This window comes from Coturnix japonica, chromosome 1, assembly GCF_054131305.1.
Source record: "Coturnix japonica strain WE chromosome 1, WE-NBRP24, whole genome shotgun sequence".
NCBI lineage: Eukaryota > Metazoa > Chordata > Aves > Galliformes > Phasianidae > Coturnix > Coturnix japonica.
Window position 1 is genome coordinate 171,594,411 of NC_140663.1, and position 27,205 is coordinate 171,621,615.

The 27,205-nt window shown below is 41.1% G+C and overlaps 1 protein-coding gene across 7 annotated transcripts in view; it reads right to left on the reverse strand.

Annotated features, from left to right (window-relative positions):
* Positions 1-18,301: 18,301 nt before the first annotated feature.
* Positions 18,302-27,205, reverse strand: part of TMEM135 (transmembrane protein 135) — a 165,914-nt gene continuing 157,010 nt past the window's right edge. For all 7 annotated transcript variants that reach the window (XM_085536500.1, XM_085536499.1, XM_015852398.3 and 4 more), the window contains 5 exons: positions 25,493-25,556; positions 24,687-24,763; positions 22,983-23,081; positions 22,253-22,320; positions 18,302-20,795 (listed from right to left, as the gene is read on the reverse strand). In XM_085536500.1, the coding sequence (XP_085392626.1) occupies positions 20,663-20,795; positions 22,253-22,320; positions 22,983-23,081; positions 24,687-24,763; positions 25,493-25,556 (441 nt within the window). In that variant the 3' untranslated portion in view covers positions 18,302-20,662. The remainder of the gene's footprint in view (positions 20,796-22,252; positions 22,321-22,982; positions 23,082-24,686; positions 24,764-25,492; positions 25,557-27,205) is intronic.

The following is a 27,205-nucleotide window of genomic DNA, read 5'->3' on the forward strand; positions in this document are numbered from 1 at the left end:
CCATGAGTCCAAGATCTCAAGACAAAAAAAAAAAAAAAAAAAAAAGATGGCAGTGCAGAGCGTAAAAATAATTTACTTTAATTGATTATGAAATCAATTATAACAACATTCTAATTTAGTTTCCATGCAAGTAGCCACCATCTTCCAAAGGAACCAAGAAGCATCACTGTCCCATTGCAGAGCTCAGATTTCACAGAAAATATAGGAATCACAGAACTGTGGGGGCTGGAAGGAAACTCTAGAGATCATCTAGTCCAACCCCCTGCTAAAACAGGTTCCCTAGATTATGTAAAGAGTAGGTAAGAGTGAAGGGAGGCAACTTCCAGCACACATCACAGTTTCTCCTCAGCTTTCACACCACACCATAGCATTTTATTTACGAGTTAAAGCACCAGCCTGTTTCCCCAGAATGAGAGAAATTTGTACACCAAGCACACTAAGAACACTAGGTATTAGGAAATGGCATGGTGAGACCACCAGCTCCAGTCAGACTCTCTGCTTGAAAAAGGACCTCACCAGTAATTTGTGCTGGCCACATGTGTTGCTAAGTGCACAAAGAGAGCACAGCATAGAGCAGTTGTCTGAAATGGGCTATGACTAATTACTTTCATTTGCCAGCACATTTGGGGCCACATTCCTTAACAGTAAGTTCTGGAATGGTAACAAGACCCAAGGGTATTTACTACACCACTTATCTGTTATTAGAGCACACTATTAATCTGTCTGTGGGAAGATGAACATTAAATGAAGGTCTGGGGAGAAAAAAGTCATTCAGATGCCAAGAAAAATGAAATTAATTGTATAAAGGCATAAACCAGTGCTGAATCAATCAAGCACCAGAACGCTAATGGAGATGGGATGGGCAGGTCAGCTGCAGTGGGCATCTACCCATCAGGCAAAGTCTGGGGCTAACAAGAGGAATTAAGGTCCCCGTGATCTCCAGTCTGGGTCCTCTACCTCATGCTACATAATGTCTCTACTGGACACACTGTACTGGCTGCAGCTGACATGGTCTAAGAGACCATCACCCCAGCCTATCCCCAGCACTAGTCCCCATCTTGCCATCCCACTGTTGATTCCAATTACTGCCCTTTCAGAGCCACCAGGAAAACTGTGTGCCTGTCTAGGTTTAGCTATAGCTTTTTAGAAGTCTTTACTTGTTCTTGTCTTTGAAAGGTGTGTTTTGGTAGATGGAGGCTTAGAAATATTACACCAGAGGATCGTAGGAAGAGGAAAGGAAAAGCAATCCATAAGAGGGTGGGCTGATCCCTTTCACACCATGCTCAGATCAGAGCACAGTGCTGCATCCAAAATCAGGAGTAACTCCTCAGGGAACAACTTTACAGCATCACCAAGGGATGGCAATATGAGCCTCTCCCATTTTCAAGCTTTGGGCCGAATTCTGTCTAACTGGGGAGAGGAAGCATGACTGTGTTTGACCATAATTTCAGTACAATTCTGCCTCCCATCTCTCCCACTAAAAGGAAGGCCCAGAGGTGCACATAAAAGCAATGAGATCTGTAGAGAGTTGAATATATGATGCTGAATAGTGTGAATTAATGGGTTTTACATGTAGTATGGTAATTGTCAGGTGCAGAAGGGAACCTCCTCTCCAGATACAAATGTTCTTCGCTACTTGAAATTGCCAATAAAAAGTTCTTGCTGGCAAGAACTATGCCAAGGTGGGAACTGCATGACAGTGCTGCCAAAGGCATAAAATAGAATAGGAAAGTTAATGTCACTCCAATACATGAAAAATAAATACAGAACTAACACCTGAAATGACTGAGAAATATCATGCCAGTCTCGCAGGAGAAGGAGCTGTTGCTTTGCGAGCCTGCTGGGTGGAAATGAAGAAATCAGGATGAACACACTAGCAGAACTTGAGGAGAACCCAAACCTCCCTTTCCTGTTGCAGTGCTGTGACCAGCAGAGCTGGATGTGGGTATAGTCATGCAGTGCAGAAACAATACCAATACAATGTGATTTTCAATCCAATCATTGCCCATCCTAAGTAAGACATAAAGCATTTCTGCAGCACCTATCTCCATAGAAAATGACCTGTGATCCGTGCATGACAGGTGTTGTCTTCATTTTAAAGCTAGGAGGAAACAAGGCACCAAGAGATCTGAGATTGTAAGGGCTACCTAGATTCCTTCTTTACAAACTGTACACCACAGGCTAGGTCAGCTTTTTCTGTGATAACACAGCAGGGTGACAATGACATGAAAGAGCAACCACATAGACATCTATTATAATTATTTTGCCCCGGTGTGCAAGAATGTTCAATCACAAAGGCAAAGCCGGAGGAGAGCCCCAGACCTTTCATTTGTGCCCAAAGAACTCTTGGGAATTACTCATATATTTGTAAGAAAGAAATCCCATATCATATTTAAGGAATCAGAAAGATGGACAGAATATCCCACAGGCAGAAGGGAACCCAAATTTGTCATATAAATGATTCACTGTGAATTTTTGGCTCAATCCTATAACTCAGATTGAAATTCATCCCAACAGGCACCTTCCATATGTCTGAAATCGTGTGATGCTCATTCTTGTCTGTACAATGCAATAATCACAAACTGGCAGGTTGACCAAATGCTATCCATAGTCACAAAGAACAGATGTTGTGACATTCCCCATAGCTATTAAAAATAGAAATAAATTGGTCTTTGTGCTGAGTTCTACTGCCCCATGATCTCAGCACACTTTCATTTCCCTACTGTCTCCTATGAAATAGGAGCAATGATCCATAAATGCAGGAAAACAGGCTCTATTGGCTGAAAGTACTTTTGAAGAGAGCAGGCAAGAGCAGGAAACTTTTCTTAGGCCAGTCCAATTACTTAGGTCTGTTAATCATTGCAGCATTCAGTTCTCTTCCAGAGATCTCAAGCTTTTAAAATAAAATAAATAAAACATAAACTATTTTACAGGGTTGTATTTGACCAGAAATTTATTTTTTACAGTATTTTGGTTGGTTTATTTCCATCTTGTGAAAACCACACCGTAAATCACCACCTATGTAATCCATTTTCCTACAGTCATTGAATTACTTGAAGGAGTTTACCTACTTTTAAACTGTTTTAAATAATCTGGTACTATTTTGAATTAGCACTAACAAAGAACATCTTTTCTTTTAATAATTAAGATTTTGGGGTGGGGGGATATTTTGAAAGTACGTGAAAGATAATGGAATTGGCCAAGAGGAAAATAATCCCTGTTTTATAAAAGAAACTTTTAGCAGTTCTTTTTCCCAAAAGTTTACAGAATCATAGAATTGTTAAGGTTGGAAAAAACCTCCAAGATCATCTACTCTATCACTATAACCATCAACGTATCCTTTTTTTGCCTTCATTGCCCACATAAACCTCTCACCTTCTGAGTATTTCACTGAGGTATCCTTGGCCACCTCTGTAGGTTCCTTAAAGTGAGCAAGGATGGCTTTCTCCTACCGCATGCAAGTTTCTAGCTGCAGTCCATGTTTGTTTGTTCGTGGACATCAGAAAACCTCAGACAGCCTGCTGCTTCAAGTGGCTGGAAACAAATTTTGTGTGTTTTATAGCAGCACTACTAATATGGCAGTTCAATTACCAAACACACTGTTTATTTACCCATCAAAACTTAAATTATTTTGTGTGTGAAATCTCCCCAGCACCAAAAAATTCAGTCCAAGTACCAAATCACATTAAAGAGCGAAAACCAATTTCTTCTCTTACAGGCTCCAGCAGGACCAAGTTTTTATATGCTAGCCTACAGCAACAAATATAGCTGTGGTCATAACCAGTCTTTTTCCAAAAATGAGAGTACACATGGCTGCCACTTTTGTCCCCAAGCAACAGAACAGTGCTTTGGGGCAGTCCTGCAGGGCACCAGTCACTCTGCCCTACTTAAAATAGTTCCAGATGTTCTGGAAATTGAAGGTTTGAGCCACAGGTTCAGCCTTAAGCAGAGAAACTCAAGTTTCTCTTTGCTGAACTTTGTAAGACTTCTGTCCACCCATTTCTCCATCCTTTCAAGGTCCCTCTGAATGGAGTCTTGTGCATCAAGGTCTCCTCCCAGTTTTGTACCATCACAAAACTGCTCACTCAGCAGCCTCCTCCATCTTCCAAGTCATTAATGAAGATAAATAGTACTGGTCTCAGTATCAGCTCCTGAGGTGCCCCATTAGTTGCTGGCCTTCATGCTGGTGGATCACAACTTTTTAGGTCAGAAGTTTAGCAAGTTTCTAGTCTGACTTGCTTTTAGTTTACCCACCCTATACTTCATCATTTCGCTTATTAGGCAAAAGGATGTTATGGATGTCAGAGTCAAAAGTCTTATTAAGGTTCACATTCATTGCTCTCCCCTCATCCACCAAGGTCATTACTTCCATCTATAAGTCCATAAGGTTAGTTGGGCATAACATCCCCTCCACAAATCCATACTGACTACTCCTATTTAGATGGTTAAAGTCCGTCATGAAGACTGAGGAATGTGAATGTGAGACTTCTTCTAGCTGACTGAGAAATGCCTTGACTACTTTTTCCTGATCAGGTTATCTGCAGCAGACATCCACAACAACAACACCTAATCCTGATTCATAAACTCTTAGATTATGGCTCATTATTCAGACCAAGGCAGAGCCCCAGGTGTTGCCCACATTCTCTCATAAAAAGGATGATGACTTTTCAGCATCCTAGCCTGTCTTACCTAAAGAATTTTGCATCACTCCAAGTATACGAGTCATCCTGTGGTGTCATTGTGATCTCAGTGAGGTCTTACTCCCAGAGCTTCCTGCAGAGCTGCAATTCCTACTGTCAGTTAGCTATATTGAACATTTGTCAGCACTCCAGAGAGATGCCCAGTCATACTGATTTCCTAGAAAAGCCGCGAGAGCTTTCCTACCTTAAAGCTGTCTTCACTAGGTTGGTGAAGATTCACTTCTGTTGGCTCCAGTCAGTTTTGCATTGGCCATCAGGGGCCATCTTCCCTTTCAGGTCAGGCTGAGAGCAGGACATGTAGAGGAATGTGTTCCTCAAAGTCTGCATTGGCCTAGAAGGAATAAACAATAAAGACAATTTGCTCTTTTGCGCCATTCCGTTTCTTAAGCTCTTGTCCACCTTGGTGTACAGAACAGGCTGTGTAATTTTGAAGTTTCCAAAGAAAATTTATAATCTAGTTTATTCCTTGGTCTTCAGTGTGAACATGATCATACTGAATAATTTCACACTCGAGACACCCCATAATCTCCCTGGAACAGGCTGCCCAGGGAGGTGGTGGAGTCTCCTTCTCTGGAGATATTTAAGACCCGCCTGGACACCTTCCTGCGTGACGTGGTGTAGGGAGCCTGCTTTGGCAGGGGGGTTGGACTCGATGATCTCTAGAGGTCCCTTCCAACCCCTACAATTCTGTGATTCTGTGATTCTCCCACTGGTGACAAATAACTCAGATTAATTTCCTCCCATGATGTGCATATCAACATCCTCCTGTTTGGATTTGTTGGTGTTTCGAACCCGTTTACAAGAAAAGGAGCCGTCACATACAACCTGCTGTGATCCCTGAGAGTCATAGCCTAGCTGACAGGAGTTCTTACAAACAAGTGTGTGACATTTATTTCAGAAGAGGGATGCTCAATAGATTGTGGTGATTCACAGAAACCCATTGGCCACCCTAGGACTGAACCAGTGAGACCTTCAGCTGCTCACAAAAGATAAGAAGCCATGACAACTGAACATATTCTCTGTTATATTCTAGAAGATACTGCTGCTTGGTAGTAGGTGTTGTGTAAATAAGAGGACTGTGAGCTGTATATTCCCACCAGCAAATGAAACAATGAAATGCACCTTATCTCTGGACTACTCCACACATTTCAGTCATGCTAAATCACAAACTACAATGAACAGAGAACAGAAATCAGTGAACAGAACCTACTTGTTTCAGTGAGATTTTCATACTTGATCATTCCTTTGAAATAGAAAGATAAAAACACAAAGCTTTATACGTATTTACACAATGCCACCTAGTGTCACATTGATCAACCCAGTTGAAGTTTCTCAGTTACTGAAAATCAGGAAAAAAAGTTACACAGTCAGGATTTATTCACTACCCCCACCTTTTCCTTGCTGTATATTACAGTGCACATAGGAATCTGCTTGTGTATGTCTAAAAGGCATATAATTCTTACTAATATTGTATATATTTTATAAAGCATTTTCTGATGCCTCACAAATCAATGACCAAATAAAACCATGCATCTGGAACAACTTTTTGCAATCGCTGGGGAAAACTTGTAGGGATTCTATGATCTCATCTTAAAACAGATACCGAAGCACAGGAGACTCACTTCCTTGAAGTACTCTTTTCTCTCCACTGATGTGCAGTGCTGCTATCAGGAATAGGCTCCCACACTGCAGAAAAGTGCAGGGGAAAGATCCTGGCCACTCTTTAGGTTGCTGCACTTAAGAACTTGGAACAGACTGGGGAGGAAAGGGTCATCAAGGTCAAGGGGTGAAGCTGAGTATTACCTAAAGTACATAATGTTTGACAAATTGGACATATTTCAAGTGATAATGAACTTCTTACAAAAGTATGGTGCAGAGTAACTTTTCTGTCTCTCTTTAAGCAAATATTTGTTACAGCGCTTTATGTCCTAAAACAGTCTTCTGACAGAGGAATTAGCAGGATAAGAAGATGTTATTAGTGCTGTTTCTCAAGAGTCAGTCTGGATGCCAAACCTCTGCAATGCTTTCATTCTGCTGTCACACTTTATCCTGCTAAATTCGGCATTAATATTGCTGGTAAAAGGCCACAGGCTTCATTCTCTCTCTGCAAGCCCATAGGACACACCAGGCTTTGTTTAAATGTGCCTTGGCCTGCTTGGAGTTCTCCTTGAGCTCATGACGGCAGATTTTACTCGCAACCATGGTGGCTATTGTCTGATGGATTTTTCTTTGTTCTAATACTGTGGTAAAATCATTATATAAATGGTAGTTACTCTGAAATGAAATATTTATGACCTCGAGGTAATAATGCAGTGTACAGGAGAACAAGAATGGAAGAAAGCAGAGGTTTGAGGATGGGGACATGGGATGTGGTGTCAACAAGCTGAGTACGATGGGAAAAGGGACAGACATTAGCACTGGACACCCCAAGGCTATAAATAATTCATCGGGGATCTGCTAAAGAAATGCACACCTGGAGCTGGGCAAAACAAGTTTAGGGTTGGAAACAAAACCAAAGAAATAGTCTTTGGCTCAAGTTTCACTGATAGCCGGAACCATCACCAGCTGTCCTAGGCACTGGTTTGGAAAAGCTGTAAAGCTTAGCTTTCCTTTGGGTTAACTGAAATCAAAGTTTGAAGTAAAAAGGATTTAAGCAGAATTTAAAGTAGTGTGCTAAACTGGGTGAGTGGCTTATATAAAAGCTTTGAAGCTGAACAAAGTTTCCTAGTTCTCTCATGCTGACATAACATCACAAAATACAAGAATAATTGTGTTTTAGAAATGTACGTATGGTTGTGGACACACACTTTTAAATAATTAATTATTTACTACTGTCTGTCTTTATTGTTACACTATATGCTGTCTACCTACATAAAATTTTATAGGCTTAGCATAAACATTTATGGTATAAAATCTATGTGCTTATCATAGAATCACGGAAATGTTAAGGTTAGATAAGGCTACTAAGATCATCTAGACCAACCACTGACCCATCACAACCATGCCCACTAACCATGTTCCTACTCAGAGCAGTAGTGTCAAGTACAGGCTGGTGTACTTGCTTAGAGACTTGCTTGTACGAGCTTAGAGAAATTCAGATTTATTGATTTACATATAGACTGGTTGGTTGTTTTGTTGTTTTTTTTCTCCAGTCTGAAAGTGATTTCCTTTTCCCTAGCCTCCTCTATACAGCTGTGTGGTTCTGTCAGGATGAATTATGCTCTTACACAGAGAAGAATTAGTATGATTTCAGCAGTCTTGAATTACTGAAAATGAGATGGCAATCAGGCTCCAATTCCTAAGCCTTCTCCTTGTGTAGATAACCAACATCAACCCATTTCCTATGTTCAGACATGGACAGTTTGGTGCAACAAATCCTCATCTGGCATGAACTAGCACCACCTCATCAAAACCCACAGCCAGAGCTCTTCCAGGCGTTTCCTGCTTGGAGCTGGGCCTGGGGGCCCTAATGTCTTGTGACGACAAACGTAACATTGGTTCTGTTAGGCTGCTTCACTGCTGGTTGTCTTAGCTGTAAATGTAGCTGTTATGGGATTGGGACTGTGGTAGGGAGGGAGGGAGTTAGGCAATATGACATCCTTCACTGCTTTTTCCTGATAGTTGAAGCACTGCCATTTTCCACGTGGAAATGGCACATTCAGAAGCTACCTTTGAGCTGTGTCTGGTAATCCTCTACTGACATTAGAAAAAGTTTCCACTTTGGGCACATCCTGGTCTTCTGACATCCTGGATGATGCACTTTCAATGTACAAAAGTCATCAGTCAGTTACCAATGATCACAAACCAGGAGAAATCATCTCTTTCAGACCAAGCAGTGAAAAGCGAGTGAAGTAACTGTGTTTGTCTTTGACTACACCACTGCTTGAACTAGGGCTCTTCTCCCACTCTGAGATCAGAAATATCCATTTCTACCTGTAAGTATCAGCTACTTTAAAGAAAAGGGAGAATCAAACAATGAAAAATCTAACCAGGAATAAAGAGGGTCATTTCCTAGTACTAACAAAATCTTACAGCCATCAGCTGACCTTCACTGGACTAGATGACTTCCCATTGTCTTTTCCAGCCTACATTGTTCTGTGATTCCTTTTGACACCAGAGCCTTGTTCTGTTGTACCGTTGCATAATAAAATTCTCTTGTTTTCTAATCCCAAACTCACACACTTACTTTTAGAATGGAGTATCCTTTAGAATGCACAGGGCCAGGCAGGATATGATGAGCACAGCTTGAAAGAGGAAACAAAAGAATGATATTGAGCGGTTTTGGCCAAACTCATATAAGAGCTTGAAAGCAGAAATGGAAAAGTAAATGCCATGCAGAAGTCAGAATAAAGAGGAAATGGGAGTTCAGAGTCACTAAATTAAGGAAGATTAAGAAATTTGGCCTCAGAGGAGGGAAAGTTTCCAGCAGTAGCACCCTGCACATGACAAATACCTCCTAATGCTACTTACCTGTCATGTGTCCAAAAATCCATCAAAACCTCCATTTCCCCTGGAAAAAGAGCTGCCTCACCATGAGTAATGGTGAATTGAGATATGGCCCCAAAAATTCACAGACAGTATGGAGTAGGGAGAAAATCCATGTGACCACATCATCAACCCATCCATACCATGCCCACTAACCATATCTCTCAGTGCCATATGGCTCATGAATACCTGCAGGGATACTGACTCCACCACCTCCCTGAACAGCCTGTGCCAATGTATTACCACACTCAGAGAAGAAATGTTTCCTAATAACCTCTCCTAGTGCATCTTGAGGCCTTTCTCTCTTGTTCTATTGCTGTTACCCGGGAGAAAAGGCTGATCCCTACCTTGCCAAAACTTCCTTTCAGGAAGGTCCTTCTCCTGCTAACTGAATAATCCCAGTTCCTTCAGTTGCTCCCCATAAAACTTGTGCTATAGACCCCTCACAGCTCCACTGCTCTTCTCTGGACACACTCCAGGGCCTCAGTGTCCTTGTAGCGAGGGGCCCAAAACCAAACACATACTTCAGGTGCAGGGCCTCACCAGGTCTGAGTACACATGGAGATGCTCTCCTCCACAGACCTCCTCCCCACTGCAGAGGAAGAGCATTTCTTCCACTAACCTTTTCACACTGCAGAATTTGCAGAATTTGGCACACAAAACCAATCCAAGGAACAGCAACACCCATACTCCAAGTCAGGCAAGCTGAATCTGCTTTTTGGCAGGATGTGGCATTTCATAAATGCTGGAGGGTGTAACTTAGGTCACTCCCTTTTCACCTGCAGGCTAAGGAGCAGAGTGATGACACCAGTAACAAACTAATTGGGACAACTGGGATCCAGCTGCTCTTGCAGTCCGTGCCCTCCCAGCCTGGGCTGCTGTAACCTGGTACTTGGCTCCTCTCAGAATAGCTGCTGCTGACAGCAACTGGCACAGGGTATCCCTGCTCATGTTCCCACGGGAACCAGGAAATAATATCTTCCCAATTATTTCCACCCCATATTGACTTTTAATCTGGCTATTCAGTGATTTAAAAATAAATAAATAAATAGATTCCCTGCAGGGTTGGTTTGTCTCAGCCTTCAGGCTAAGAACATGTGTCCAAACCCTTTGGCACCCATAGAAATACAGTTGGCTGTTCCTGTTTCTCCTCACTCCCTCACCAGCAAGCCTGCTCATTTCTGGCCTGTTTGGTCTTGTCCTCCAAACACAGACAGCAATGGATGGCTCTATTTCTCTTTCTCTTCTGTCAGATGTTTTTGCTATTTTTTACTGTTCCTATCTCTGCAATACTAGGAAGATGATAAGCATTTCCCATTGTCAACCATATCATTCTGAAAGAGGCAGAGACAGCAAATGCCACAGACACTTCCCAGTGTCTTTTCCCACCTTGCCCCTAGGTACAGTAGTAGAGGGTGCAAAAACTCCTTGCCCAGGATGGGTTTCTGAGAAGGGGTAGGAATTAGACATAGCATCAATACAGGATGGTTGTTTCATGCATCATTGCAAGAAATGAGTCTTGGGCAGTTTCTTTGGCAGAGACAACATGCTGTGAACTGTAACTTTAATTTGCTATGCTCCATTTTGAATAACAATTCATACCCTCACCAGAAAAAAAGATTGGTATTCATATTCAGTGGTAGAGAATTTTATAAAGCATAGGTGGGAGAGAAATATATACACACTTCATCTCTATTAAAAATATGCTTCCTTTATAATCCTGCTTTGATTAAAAATCAAATGTCTCTTCTCACAGGAGCATCACGTTGATATGAAGCAAAGCTAAGCAAAATCCTGAATTTCTCTTCCCTACACTGTAGGCATCTGTATGTGCATGGATGCCTCTGTGTGTATTTATATACAGAGAAGTCAACTCATGGCATCAGGGCAATTAGGGATGTGAAGCATTCCTGGGTGAGGAGTTCAGGAAATGTGCTTATTGATGCAGAGGTATTTCTTGCCTCGACATTTGAGCCCTGCAGACAGTAAGGAGTTGTCATGTTCCTTGGGAAGCCCTATCAGAAAGCAGGGTTCTTAAGAATTATAGAGCCAAGAGGTTGCAACTCAAGTATATGAGCAACTGAGTCTGTAACATGAAATTTTATTTCTTCAGTCCTTCCACCTGGAGGATGGAAGGATAAAAACCCATCTTTAAAAGGATAAGAGGGATCACAGAATCATTAAGGATAGAAAAGATCACTAGGATCAGCTAGTCCAACCATCAGCCCACCCCCACCATGCACACTGACCACATACATCGCTCAGTGCCACATCTCCACGCTTTCTGAACAGCCCCAGGGACAGTGACTCCACCACTTCTCTGGACAGCCTGTGCCAGTGCAATTACTCTGATGCAGTGATGGCTCAAAAGACAGAGCCACATTCATATCCTTCCATTCCCAGATCTGGTCCATGCTCACTGTATTCCCCTTAATGCTGTTTCTCCTCTTTTTCTTGTGTGACCTCAGATCCTGCAGCACCCACTAAAATTAAAATTGCAGAGAAGCATTTCCTCTACTTCATGTGCTCCTGCACAAGGAGGAACTGGCCAGTTCACAAGATAAATTAAAAAAGGCAAATGCCTGTAATCTGTTGCCCATCGGAGACAGCCCTTCCCTCTGCCAGTCTCTGTCTCTATCCAGGCTTCACAATTTTTCTTCCTCCTGTTTCAGTGAGCAAAAAAAGCATGTTTGCCTTCCCTGCAAAGCTGAACATAGGCCAACCCAACCCACCATCAGTTCTTTGGAAGTGTTATGTACTTTGTACTTTGAGAGTTGCTGGTGGGACAGGAGGGCTGTTCCCCCTCTTCAAACGGTGTTGACTTGTTTTCCTCCCTGCAGGAGAGGAGAGGAGAGGAGAGGAGAGGAGAGGAGAGGAGAGGAGAGGAGAGGAGAGGAGAGGAGAGGAGAGGAGAGGAGAGGAGAGGAGAGGAGAGGAGAGGAGAGGAGAGGAGAGGAGAGGAGAGGAGAGGAGAGGAGAGGAGAGGAGAGGAGAGGAGAGGAGAGGAGAGGAGAGGAGAGGAGAGGAGAGGAGAGGAGAGGAGAGGAGAGGAAGCCAAAATGGCAGCAGGCCCAGGGGCTGAGCCACTGCAGTGTGTGTCCTCTGGGCAGGCTGAACAACCCCTGGAAAATGGAAATGATCCAAGAGAACATGCAGAGCAGTGAGTGAGAGGAAAGTTCACATCCATCTTTGTTCTGCACACATCCGTTTTCCTCCCCTGCTTTGTCCCCACAGTAAATTACGGAGGTGAAAGCTATAAAGTGCGTATGGCCCTGCCTGATCCTGATCCCTGACAAAGCAATGCTGCTCCCTCCTGGAGTGATTGCCCACAGGGGAAACATATTTCTGTCTGTTCCTGGTATGAGCAATAAATTTTCAGCTGTACTAATGAATCTGAGAGTTCTCTACCCAATCTCTGCCAGGCACTGGGCTGTCTGAGCAGTGCCCGCTGCAGGTCATTCCTCAGCGTATCTCATCAGGCCAATAGGAAACATCATGACTCACTTTCCTCCCCTGCAACAGCAGTAAGCAATGACTGGAATCAGAAACTTCCTGTGAGAACAAAGGGACAAAACAGTGCTGTGACAAGTCTCATCAGGGATTAAATCTCTAAATCACAAGGAAATCTGTGGTTTAATTGTTGCTTTCGGATTTGCAGTGAGTGCAGGATTGGCCCAACATCAGTTCTGGGCCTGCATGAAGCCTTGTTCCTCCTTATACACCCACACCACAAACTGAAGGGTGCCAGGGGACATTGCTGGGTGTGTTCTTGGTGCTAAATCATTAGCAACCTCCTTGGCATCATGAGAGTAAGCAGTAAGTGGACAGCAGGCCCTGGGAGATGTCTGGGAGGGCACAAGGGCCAGATGCTGTTCCTCATGGACTGTCAGCGTCTCCTGGGTGTGCAGAAGGCCTGGCAGGAACCAAGGAACATCCTTGTCCCATGGGTGTGCAGGAGGTGGGAGGCTGCTTAGCACGTGCACAGCTGAGGAAATCTGTGCAGGAGCAGCAGCAGCGCAGAAGATCATCAGAAAATGGCATGCCAAAGGCAAGTTAGAAAGAGAGTGTGGTGAAAAATGATCACAATTTGAGGCTGAAAAAGCAGAAGGGGTGAATTAGACTCCTAAATTCTCTGGGAGTCCAATTTGTGCTCTCACTTGCTGTAGGAGAGAGAATACAGGAGTGGAAGGAGATTTTTTTACTACATGATGGCATATGGCACTCCAAATGCCAAGTCTTGGGCAGTATATCCCAACAGAGCAAGCAACACATCACTCATTCCTTATACGAGGGCTGCTCCGAAAGTAATGTCACCTCTTACATCAAAAGTGAATGTTGGTAGGATGGCAATAGAGACTGAACCTTCCTATCAATGATCAGTCACATTTTGATTTTGTGTGACAGGTGGCAGCAGAGGAGCAGTCTGACTAAATGGATTCTGACAAAGAAGTGTGTATGAAGCAATGGTGTGTCACTGAATTTCTCCATGCAGAGGAAATTTCACCTTCTGACGTTCATCAATACTTGCTGAATGTTTCTGGTAACTGGGCAGTGGATGTGAGCACAGTGAGGTGGTGGGTGATCCGTTTCAGCAGAGGTGACACACAAAGCGTGGAGGTTCTTGTTCATCACTGGCAGTAATGCACAGCTAATGGTGGTGATGATTAAAACATAACATTTTGTAGCTGAGAATTTGCTCTATGTGATACCAGTATTGTGCTCTTTGTATCTGATGTAGTTGCAGTGAAAATAAATATGAGGCATTACTTTCAGAGTGACTTAGGTAGAAACCCTCGAGGATAAGGAGCCCAAAAAAACATTTACTCTGAGAATCTAAGCTGAGATAGAGATTGTAAGTCTGCCCTCAGCTCACATAAGCTCCTAGGAAAATTACTTTGCACTGCTACACACGGTTTTATTTGGACTCATTTTCATTTCTGTAAGAATATTCTCCTCCCAGTCAAACTTATTAAAGCAAAATAATTTCAAACCAGTCATGGAATAAAAATGAATCCCTTGCTGAGTGGTATTATGATTGCTGGAGCAATGTCTACATACAGATCAAAGCCAGCATTTGGGTCAAGCCCACCCTTGGCTGAGAAAGGCAGTGACACTGCCACTGCTTCCAGCTGAGCAAGGAGGTTAAATCTGACCTGCTGGGTTTTGGTTGGATTCTGTGTGCCCTGAGGCACAGCCACCAACAGTCTTCTGCGAGTTACTGTTGGGTTTGCAGAACCATGAGGCTGAAGGTGAGATGAGCAGGATCTCTTTCTGGGGTGCACAAGTCTTAAGCACAAAGCTTCCAGCAGGAGCACTGCCAACTTTAATTTTTGGCTTCCTTCTGTTTCTTGGAAAGTGAAGCCCGATATTGTGCTCATGAAGCAGCTGATCAGCCGAGACTCCATGGAGCCACACTCCCAGGCAGGCTACCATGTGAGCAGCACTATCAAAGCAGGAGGTTTTCATCAGTGCCGCTTTGTTCTTCATGGTACAAATTGCAAATTGCAGGAGGCCATTGGGCATGTCTCTGATGCGAGCACTGATCTGGCTCCAGATGGTTTGCTGAGACTGATCTAATCAGCCCGGGCCTGGTTCAATCTGGGACCTCCTTGAAAAAAAGGATCCCCAAACCTTGAAGGAAAAGTGTTGGTGAGGGGCCTAATGATCTGGAGTTTGTTCTTGTGGGCCTCTAGTTTCCTGCCATAATTTCAGCTAACTGTAGATGAAGGTTTTGCTGCTGGTCTTATTCAGAAAAGAACATGCATTGAAGTTGATGGCTCTTTCTCCTTATAAGCTTGCAAGAGTGAAGAGGACTTTTCAAGGGTTATTATTTACAATGTTTTCCACTTCTCTGATAACCCTTGCATAAACAGCACTCCTTTGCTTTTAGGGTTACACTTCACTGCAGGTTGTGGCTTCAGCAAGCTAAAGGTGTTGATCTTTAGCATAGCTCCTTTCTTTCAATGACCCTGTGCAGAACTCAGTTGATCTGTTGTAGAAATCCAGCTTGAGCTTTGCATCATCCATGATATGTTGCCTGGGAAATAAAGGCCATGCCTTCAGAGTTCCAGTCAAGGCAAAATTCAATAACTCCATCACAGAAGAACACTTGAGGTGGCAGCTCTGACAGGAATTGTCAAATAGCTTGTTAGTCTCATTCCAAATGCAACCGAGCAAAGGCCCACTCCACATCACACTGACCACAGAGCCATCTTGCCTGATGGAAAGTGCTGGGTAATGAGGAAAAGGTCCTTTACTAATTAATCAGTCTGCAGTCAAGAGGCCTAGATCAGCTCTGTCCAGAAGACCAGTGCACTCCTACAGGATTATTTAGTATGTACTATCCCATAGGATTCGTGTAGCCTAGGAATCCCAACCAGGGTGCTTGGAGTGTCCATCACCCTTGGGAAACAATATGCCCTATGTGACAGGGTTGACACAGCATTTGTCAGGGGTGGGTACCAGGAACACACGGAGGAATAGGTAAGGGCATAGGGAAGCTTGGACTAGAGAAGGTCTTAGTGGTCTTCTCCAACCTTAATAATTCTATGATTCTAAGGTACAACTTTCGCAGAGACAGTATGAAGATGTGGCTGGTGAAAATATGCCTGGTTTCTTAAACACAACAAGAGCACTGATCCACAGCAAGGCACAATGGCTCTGGTAGTAGAGGGGCTGTGGTGGGCTGAGGGTGTCCCCTGACCAGGCTGCCCCAGCAGATGTGGTGGAACTGGGGCCAGATCCCTGTTTTACATGGTACCCATGCAGTACTGAGGCACACTGAGGCAACAAATGAAAACTTCTGCTTTATTCCCTCTTAAATGTCAGCAAATAAACAAACAAACACCACAGCAGTAGTTGTCATAGTCTGACATGAACTTCTGTGTGTGAGCAAACTCTGTGAATCTCCAGCAGAAATCTGGGTGCTATGCATGGGGCCCAGGCCTCACTGGCACACATGTGGCCCATGCGATAGTGAGCCATCCCTTCCAACCAGGCTGTGACCACCAGAGGGGGGAACCAGGGACTGCAGTCTGCCAGGGCTTCATGTTGTTTACATTATATTATTTTTATGTGTCCAAGGAGACGTAACAGCATCTCAGCATAAGACATTTGGGAATATAATCACAAGCTGCCAGGGCTGGAAATGCCTCCTTTTTTTTTCTTTTTCTTTTTTTAATGTGTGATAGACAATGAGCAAAGCATCATTTCTGGATCGTTCAGGACTTTATTTACGTATGTGTGCTTTAGGACACATAGCAGAGTTTTGACGTGGGACTCTCACAGGAGTTCTGTTTATCCCAGCAGCACAACCTCCTCTTTTTCCTTAGGACAAAAGCTTTTGTTGCTTTTTTTGGTGGGAAGGCATTTCTTGACTCTATAAGAGGAAAAGAGCTTTCAGAACACAGAAACATTCCTTGCTTTTGCCCCTGACCCTATGTGACCAGGTTTGCTGTGACCTTTGGGCAAACCTGGGAATGCCTCTGCTAGTGCTCACTCTGATGTCCACAGCAGCATTTTCATGTTGGATACCAGGACATTTTGCTCTGATAAAGTGATAATGCACTGGCACAGGCTGCCCAGGGAAGTGGTGGAGTTGTCATCCCCTTGGGGAGTTCAAGAGCTATGGAAGTGTGACACCAAAGCACATGGTTAGTGGGCATGGTGGGGAATGGGTGGACTAGACGATCTCAGAGGTCATTTTCCAACCTCAGTGTTTCTATGATTCTCACGTCTCTGCTATGGCAGCTGAGGGGGATAACATCGATTGGATTCCATGGGCCTGGGAAGATTAATCACCCTGTAGGACTTCAAATCAGCCTCTTCCACCATGGGCAAAGCTTAGCATTAATATGTAAAATTCTTCTGACCTCCTTCTGTTTTAAGCTGCAAGCAAAAAACTCCCTGGTTTGTTCAAGGAGTAATAAAAAAAATCCCTCTGATCAAAGTGGATGCTAATTCACTTTTGTTCCCCGCTGTGTTCAGGGAAGCCTGTTGGTAAAAATGAGTCTCGCATCTGATGGTTATAGAAGGACAAAGTCTACCAGTTGCAGATGGTGAGTGCTATGTCCCAGGTGGCACAAGCCCATTTCAACATGACTAAATGACATTGAAATATCCTCACACAGGCTGTCCTGAACGTTTTATTCACCAAGCATAGGTGAGCTCAAACCACATATCCCTGTCAGGGATGCCAGTGAGCATCTGAAATGCAACCCTTCTCACTTCCTAAACAAACAAGAACACGTTTGTGTGGGCAAAAGGAAGGCAAACTCTCACAGGAGAATGGGAACAACACAACATGTTTTCTGAGAATTGAGTTTTACTGACAGTTCTTAGAAATGTCCCATAGCTGAGACCAGAAGAGACAAAAAGCTCTGCATATGAAGGACCGCAGGAAGCTGATAGGAAAACAAGATTGTCCGTGTTATGGAAAGCATCTTGGTTACCATTGAGGTGGAGAAATGATACAGGGGGAACATAAGGCTTCTCAACCACACAGCAGAAATGTATCATTTTCTAAGAACAGCCTTGCGAGGAGAGATGCCTTCTACAGGCCGTGACTTTGAGACTATCCTGGAGACCCAGGTGTGAGGGAATGCAGTGTATTCTGATGGTCCTCATTCCCACCATGCCTTGAATGACTCCACCAGGTTTCCTCTGCAGATTCAACTTCTACTGCAAGATGTTGGAGGTGATCAAACAGACAACCATCAGATGACATAAAAACACAAATCAATAGCTGTGCCACACCAAGTGGGAAGGAACACTGCTGGTTCAATCACACGAGGCCCAAACAGCCAACTAAATAGCACTGCCGCTGTTGGCGGTGTGCAGCCCTTCCCCACTTCAAGGACGGTCTATGTGGTTTTCTCTGTTTAGAAAAGAAAGATTAAATGGTGTCAACCAATCTTTTCCAATTGAACATGAAAGCGCAGAGCTGAAGCTGCCAGCTGAACTGGTTTTGCATTACCTTTTCACTTCCACTGTGTCAGGGCTTTATTTTCTAACCATGCATAATACAAATGCTTGGTCACATGCCCAGCATTCCTCAGTCAGAGTACTCACCACTCATGATTCCAAATAGCTTAACAACAACATAAAGAAAAAGTCACTTTTTTTCAAGCAGCAATTCTTTATTACTGGGAAAAACATTCAGATTTTACTCTTTTTTTTTCCCCCTTACATATATTTGATTTGAATAAAAATAATTTATTTATTTATTTTTTTATATTACATGCAAACAAAACAAGGACTGAAGTTTGGAAGCAAGAAAACTTAGACAAAACTTGTAGCTGCTGAGATGTAGGACGTGGATGTTTGTTTTTTTCAACTCAAATGGAGAAACAATCACAATTATCATTCCAGTGAAGAAAATTAATCCATTTATAAAATATCTTGAAGTTTGAGAACAGCATGTAGTTATTTATACTAGAAAGCATTCATAAGATAGAGTGTGAGTTCTAACATGTTACCTAAAATATATAATTTCTCAGACTTTACACGGTCAAATACTTTAGACCATATTCCAGTGGAAAAACACTACAAACCTGTTACAATCCTTTTAAACTCCTTCTTGAATTCAGTTTTATTTCCTTCTGAGGAATTTCAAAATAGTATTTCCAGCAGTAAAATATTGCTTGCAAACTGGCGTGCAGAACTGCATTCACACTAACTCAGACACTGGTGTATTAAAGTATGAAGTAACAATGATAGAGAATCACTGTTTCAGCAGCTGATGAAGTAGATTTTGTGCTCAGACTTGTACAATTTTCCTGATAGCTCTGTAAATTCAATAAAATTACTTTTTGTTCAGTAATATGAAATTAAACTAATGAAATTTAAAATATGCATAATTCTGTGGTAGGATTACAGTGTTAAGAGACAAAGATTCTATTAATTAATCCAATTCATATTATCTGACAGACTTCCAATAGAAACACTGATTTCTTCATCTTTTTTTTTTTTTTTTTTTTTTTTTTTTTTCTTTTCTTCTTAGAATATGTGCAACATAGTTTAGCTTTTACTCCCTGGCTTACCATGTGTCTTTTCAGTTGAATGCGAACATAGTTCAACCTTCCATTAAGTTCTAGAGCAACAAACATCATTCACTAGGCTAGGAAAGAAAAAGCCAAGAAGCAAGTAGGCTATTAGAATGTCAAGGTCTTGCTTTAGAACGCAAGTTAGTATATGTAGAAATATGTAGGATAAAAATGAGATGGAATCTGAATAGGTATTTAATTGCATTGAGTAGATTAGATTTAATGTAACTGTCATAGTTACAGCTGTGTGATGGGGAATAGAAAACCATTCTGCACCAAATACAAGGAAAAAAAAATGCTATCAATATGATCGTCAAAACGACCTAATTTCAGAGGTCAGTTCCCTTCTAAAGGCCACTGGAAATACTGCTTGACAAACCAGCCAATGCCATCATCTAAAGGGACAATGTTGAGCCCTTTAAAAACAAACGTTTAATTTTAGTATATTCTGGAGGATTTTTGTTTGGTTTGGTTCTCGGTTTTTATTTTTGTAACTGCTGTTTCTAGTACCATCTCGGAGGCTGAAACATTTCATTCCTTCCCCTGCCTGTTTTGTCATTTTCCACTTGGCAGATGCAAACCACCACACCCTGCTGCTCCTTACGCACAAGTCGCTGGTATTGCCTTTTTATTTTCCTTGTCTGTTTTCCATATCGTCACTGTGATTTACAGCCCTGGAATGTGATTTTTGCACCAATGCTTTTCTTTTCTTTTCTTTCCTTTTCTTTTTTCTTTTCTTTTCTTTTCTTTTCTTTTCTTTTCTTTTCTTTTCTTTTCTTTTCTTTTCTTTTCTTTTCTTTTCTTTTCTTTTCTTTTCTTTTCTTTTCTTTTCTTTTCTTTTCTTTTCTTTTCTTTTCTTTTCTCTAAGGAATGCCTTACTTTGCAACCACAGCTGTGTAAAAATATTGTTATTTTAAATAATGAATGGGCAGTGGCTCCTCTGAGATAAATCAGAGATGCAATTGGGAAAGCCAAGGAGACTTTTTCTCCAGACTGCAATAGCTTTAAGATCAGGTGAAATTCTGGACCTAACATATGCCATACATCTTCCCTTCTAACTTTGAAATTGCTTTTAGTTTTACCGAGAAGTATTCTACTGGTATGAATAAAATTTTTGAAATTATGATGCATATTTGTGTTTTATGTATGTTTTACTTCTAAATATATTACTCATCTGTTAAATTCATTCAGGAATCTATCATACTGTCAGCCAACTACAGTAACCCAGAAATAAGTTCTGTATGTGGAAGAGGCTTAATCACTAAGCCACACCTTCCTACAAAGCTCCAGTACTTTTGATTGGTAAAAAGCATTTCTCATTGAAATAATACTGAAGTGGAGCCCAAGCCCTCCTCCATATACATTACTGTTAAGTTATTCAACTTCTCAGGACAAAACGCTGATCACATTCAATGACAAGGTATATTCTCATTTTCAAGACAGCTCCAGAGGTAGCTCTGGTGGCACAACAGTGTATCTTGGGTCAAGCTTAGGTGTAAAATCCTTGAAGTTCCTGGATGCTTCAGTACCAAATACATCTAAAACTTTCCTGTTCATCAAAGCAAACCTGAGAAAGCATAAACATGAGTGAGTGAGCAGATCATTCATTTCTTTATACAATAAGTAAATGAATAAATAAATGCCAACCCATCAACATTTGACACTGGTGTTGTTATGATTTATAATACACAACTTATATAAAATGGGAAAGACGAGAGCTCCCTTCTACTTTTAACTACACAAAAAAAAAGTCTAAACAAGATACACTACTGTTTTTCCCGCTGTAGCAAAGTCTGTCCATACCTATGTCTGTGTAATAATTTATTGGGTGTTATTTTCATCTCTTTAGTCTTCAAAACCTTTGAGCGAATGACCTAGGAAATGTCAAAATAATCTGCCTCTACAGCGAGTATCAAAATTATTATTACAGCCATTTGCTTCAGGTGAAATAAATGAGCAGAACTACTATTCCATTTTCTCTGTCAACTAAAGCAATCTTACGATTAGCACAAGAGAGAAAAACACAGCCAAAGCTGGACATCTGCACTGACATTATCTCCCATATCATGTTTACTCGGCCTCAGAGGTTGCCTATGGATTGCTTCCAGGCATCCTGAGAGAGCTCCCCACAATGTCCAGCAATGTGTTAAGTCACCTGATGTCCACCTAATAGCATGTTGTGTGCCGGGGCGTGTAGGTTCAACACGCTCCAGGGAATGGCCTCTGATCTCTCTTCTATTTTTACAGTCTAGACAGAGACAGAGCCTCCTCTCAATGCTGTCCCTCAGTTAAGTAGGTCATATCCAAAGGACTGAAAGGAACTCTCAGGATTATCGAGATATTACCTTTTATAGTCCCATTCATAACTGCTCTTAGCACAGTTTTGATGCTTTGATTCTGCCATACAGTGTACCCATATAATACTGCACACTTCACCAAACTGTATTTTTATAATACATATAGAGCAAAATCTATTTTAAAAGATAAGCATTTTAAGATACTGCAGTGTAAATTCATGGTTAAAATCAGTGAAAATTAGTCATTAGTTTTCCATGAAAACCATCCTTTTCTGACTAAAAACTGCCAAATATTCAAAGTGTCCTGCAGAAATACTAGAAATTTTCAATTAATAGTTTTAAACACACAGTACTATCAAGCTGTAGGTCACTGTATTAAGTGATTTCATCAGCTTCTCTATTTGTTTACTGGGTTCTTCATTTCCACTGAAACCTGAAAGCATTCCACCTTTCCAAGTGAAACTAAAGATAAAAAAAAAAAGCCCTTTGGTTACATTCCATCTGCTGAAGAATCTTAACCAGATTTAAGTCTTTGCTCCTGCCATTAGACTAAACCAACTGTCAAAAACATCAAGTGGACTGGAAGCTGCTTGAAAAGCAAAGTAAATGTTCAGGAAATAAGCCCATATGTACTGCTACAGCTATGTTGTTGACAAAGAACGACACAGAAAGTGGAATGTGATCAATGGTATGTTTAGGAAAGCTGTAAAATACCCGGAGTGCATACCTGCCCTTTGTTAGTCGTAAAAGGAATTTCCAGTATGAAGGTCTCAGGTTCTGAACTTCCATGACAGCCTACAAAGAGAATAAACTGTAAGAGCCAGCTGTGCCTGGTCAGCAGAGAGCCTGTTCTGATACATTATGTTGTCAAATCCAGGGATCAATAAAGAAATGGAAAAGTGTAGAGTAAATTAGGTGACACTGAAAAGGAGCTTTTATCATTGATGAGGCCAGAAAAGGGGCTGCAGATGAGGGTTCATAATTGACTCAGAAAAGTCAAAAGAGGGTAACAACCGCTTGTTTCAAATGTAAAACTTCAAAACAGCTAATTTTTGCAGATTCTTGCAAATGGGCAACTTTATTTTAAGTTAGCTGACAGGGAAAACCTCCAGTTAATTAAGAAGAAACATAAAATATTACAATACATTGTTTCCCTGCTTGAGAAATGGTCCTTTCATATGTTTATGAAAGACCCTACATTTAATAAAGTCTCCCGAGTCAATGTGTTTTGAGATATTTTCCAAATAATCCAGTGCTTTGTGCAAGATAGTTTTAAGCCTATCAGAAATATGAGTTGTAGAAATGAACTTCCCAAAGTGACACTCAAAAATAGGTTGTATGATCCACAACTATCTTGCCAATCACATCTTTCACTGTATACTGATGGTCCTCATTCCATTTGACATTTCAGCTAAACTAGAAGAGCTTCCTATTCTATTAGAAGACAATATACTTACTGCCTGAAAACATATTGATGTAGAAATGGCATAGATGATGCTGTCTGCATGAGGAAAATAGGGGACCTTCCCTGCTTCAATGCCTTTGAAGTATATTGTCTATAAAAAGAAACAGAATACTTGGAATGAAAAAAAAAAAAAGCTTTTTACATTTCCTTTGTTTTACATTTTCAGAATGTGCCAGCATTACTAACTCACGCTCTTATATTTTCATATATGTCCACAAATGTGACATCGATTGAATTAGCTTACAGAAGTTATCCATGATCAATAAAACGAGTGGCCACACACACATTGAACAGGACTTTGCAACAGCTGGGAGTGTTAAAAGGGCTGTTTATATCTTAAAAAGAGAAAAATAAAAGCAAAGCTTGCTAGGATGAACTCCTCGATTGAGAAAAGCAAAAGAATAACGCAAGAAGTATTCCAACAAAGTGAATATTCACTGTTCTTAAACAGCTTGAAATCACATACTTTTATTTCTGAGAAAACATGTAGAGTTTATTTTCCTGAGCACAGCTTGACCTTCCAAAGCAGCACACGCCTCTTTGGTCAGTTACCCTTGGCTTGCATAAGACGTTAAAAGTAGTTTAAAAAAAAAAAAAAAGAGCACACAGCACTGCAGCCACAATGTCTCAAAGTCCAGAGAAAACCATCGGCAATACAAGATGCTGTTGTTATGGTGTTTTGTTGGTTGTTTTTTTTCTTTTCCAATTGATGTTCCAAAGGAGTCGATATGGATAACTCACAGTTGCTTTTATATAAGCACTGCGTGAACTCCTTTCAGAGCCTGATCTAGGAATGCAGGGAAAAAGCATAAGCAGAGCATTACTTCTCTTTTTATGTTTAATCTTATGTTTAAGGGAATAATAGGTTCCTTCTTTTTCCATTTTTAAAATGAATTCAGAGCAACTAATGGTGGTGCCTAATATCAGTAAGGAATGAGGCCCTTGATATTTGCAGGAGAAAGCTTTGTGATTTGGAGATGAAGCATAACAGGAGAATGCTGTCAAACTATTCCAGCGGTGCTGCTGGGGAAACAACTGGGGCAATGTCCTGGTGTTATGGAAAATTGACAGTAAGAAATGAAAAGCTTGTTAGCAAAGTATAATCAATGTACAGAGTTCTACAAACCTTCTTAACTTTTTCTTTCCTGGGCTTCGAAATTTAGTGATTTCATAGAAATAATTCCAATTAGCCAAATGGTAAGTAGAACAAAGATCTCTGCAATGCCAGGAATTCATTCAGTTGAAGTATACTGACAAACAACTTCAGCTATAGTCTAAAACCTAGGCTATTTTGAGTTATCTCACATAGCTGAATGCCAAAATTATGGAACAAAGGCAGGAAGTTGAGCTGTAGCTTTTGGCAATAAATCTGCAATTACAGGCTAGTTCTGATTTATGTTTCTAACAAGAGAGACAAAATCCACATTCTTGGAACTTTCAGATTTTAAAATGTGCTAAAGCTATGAAGCAAAGAGCTACAAAGAAAGCAGATGAACAAAAATTGTGGCAAATATACATGAAGCGCAGCGGATAAAGAACATTTAAAATGAAACATGGAAAGGAAAAGAAGGACATGAGACCACAGAATGGCACTGCCACTTGGTATACACCTAGGAAAACACAGCCTCAATATTCAAAGCCTATGAAGTTCAATGAAGCTAAAAGAAAGAGCTCTGTTATGAGGACAACATCTTACCTCTACTAGTTTGGATGCCAGATACATAGAGATAGTAGTACTTTTGTAGAACATCATAGAAATTCCAGCTAGACACCCTGTAACAGTTAGAAAATAAGCACTATTGTCATTTACTGTTGCAGTCACAGGACATCAGCTCAACAGATGTTACAAAAGATTACGCTTTCTGTTGCCACCACAAAAAAAAATCAGTGACGTTTTGGTGCTGCCCATCAAAATATGGTTTGTGTCAGTAAAAAAAGCAACAACAAAAACCAACCCTGAAATACAGCTGTCATTCAACCATCAGGTGCACAGACTCAAATATCCTCCCTCATCCCACAAACAACAGATACCTCAGAGGATCTTCAAGATGATAGGTGCATAAATAAGGAAGGGCCTCCAACACTACACAGATTTCACTGCAAAAGGGTCTTTCTTTAGATCCAGTGGAGCCCATTCTTTCAAATGCATACTCTACCATGTATGGAAGAGTATTGAAACTTCACATCAAAACACTTGGAAAATAAAGGATAAATTTACATCTGTGCATATGATAATTTACTGTCCAAGAAGCTGGACTCAATAAACAGAAAGAACATTTGGCTGAATCTACCTTACAATTTTAATGCCAGCCTATATTTGAAAATACTTGAAACACTACGTTTTCATATCTGAAACACTACTGACAGAACATAAATATATACAGCCTTACTTTCATCATCTAACTCTGGAAAGGGAATGGGAGACAGACATCCAGCTATGAGCAAGACAAATACTTGTAGAACCCCAACAGAGCCCATGTAGCTTTCTTACAATGGACTCACCAGCTACAAGTGCGTGAAGCTCATCATCTAGGTTCCGTACCCAGCGCAGGAAGCAGCTTGTACCCTGCAGGAGAACATACAGCAGGATGAGCTCCAGGCATTTCTCTTTTGGGATTCATAAACTGGAGATCTTCTGCTATAAGCTAGTAGTACAACCCACAGCATGGATTAAGTGTACGTTGTTGAAATACCCATAATCCACACCACCTAAAGCATTTTAGTTGTTCACTGTTAATATTTCTTTTACAATTGCAGAGTAGAACAATCTAGTTTGAATACCAATCTAATTCACGTGTGATAAGTAAAGCTAATTTTGAACTGAGAGCATCTTTCTTTGCACTAGTTGCCTTGACTCTATCCCATGAGAAGTCCATCACATCCTCTGTATTGTTTTTTTTTTTAAACTGTTTTGGAAATCCATACTTTGCTGCCAAATTTTATCCCTGGCAAATCTGTTTGCTTCCAAATGGCTCAAGACTTGACTGTAGGGCCAGATCCAGTGCTGATGGCTCTGGGACAACAGTACACAATTCTGTATGATAGCCTGTTAGTGTCTAATTTGAGATGAATGTCAGCCCCTTAACCCATCTAACGTGTGCTTTTCATGGGAACAAAGAACAATTTATTTTGGAAAAGACCTTTGGAGATCATCTAGTCCAGTCTCCAGATCCAAGTAAAGCAGGCTGATCAGGAACTCATCATCCAATTATGTTCTGAGTGTCTCCACATATGAAGACCATGCAGCCTTAGCAGGCAACCCTTTAACATTTCCTTGTATCCCATCAGAATCTCCTGTATTTCATCTTGTGTCCATCTCATTTCATCCTGTTACTGCACACTCCAAAAGCAGTTTGCCTCTGTCTTCTCTGTACCCTCCATGAGGTATAAATAGCAGTAAGATGTCCCATGAGCCACTTTTTTCTCCAGCTTAAGACCCAGTTTTCCCAGTCTCTCCTTTCACATCAGATGACCCAATCCTCAAATCATCTTGGTGGCCCTCAGCTGAATTCACTGTGTTATTTCCAAGTCTTGACATGAAAAAAGTTCAGAAGCAAATGTCTACATTGTCCCAAAACTGAATTATGACAGTCAACTTTACTAATCAAAATTGTAATCTTATTTAAAAAGGGGAACCAGGCTGACAAAGATGATCTATTTTCTATAAAACCATGTTTGCTGGCAATACTTTATAGAAAGTGGGACACAAAATATTAATAGTACAGCTACTGCAGCTCTACAAAGGCATTTCAATCTGCCCTCAGGTTCAAAATGCATCAAGATCCAATCTTTTGCAGTGATTAGGATCTCTACAGCCCTATGTGCTTATCTGAAACTGTAAGAAAAACATAATGCAACTCAAATCAATATAAATTATGGAATGCAAACAATAACAGAAAGCACCTACTTAATAAATAACAAATAAAGGTCAGAGTGTGTCGGTCTAATGAAACGAATATTCATAGAACTAAACTATGCTTTGTAGTTGGAGGTTTTAAAGTAAGTGAAAATCACTTCAGCTTTTGTAATTTAGATGCTTTTATTCCCCAGGGGCACTTTTAGTAAAATTGTAGTAAAAATCTGATTTTCAAACAAAGTCTAAATAGCCCATTTGCACTTCACCATTGCAATTTTAAATCTTAAAAGTTCTGGTGTCTCAGTCCAATGGCAATTCAAGTGACATTCTGTTTTCCTTACAATTAAGGCTTGGTTTTC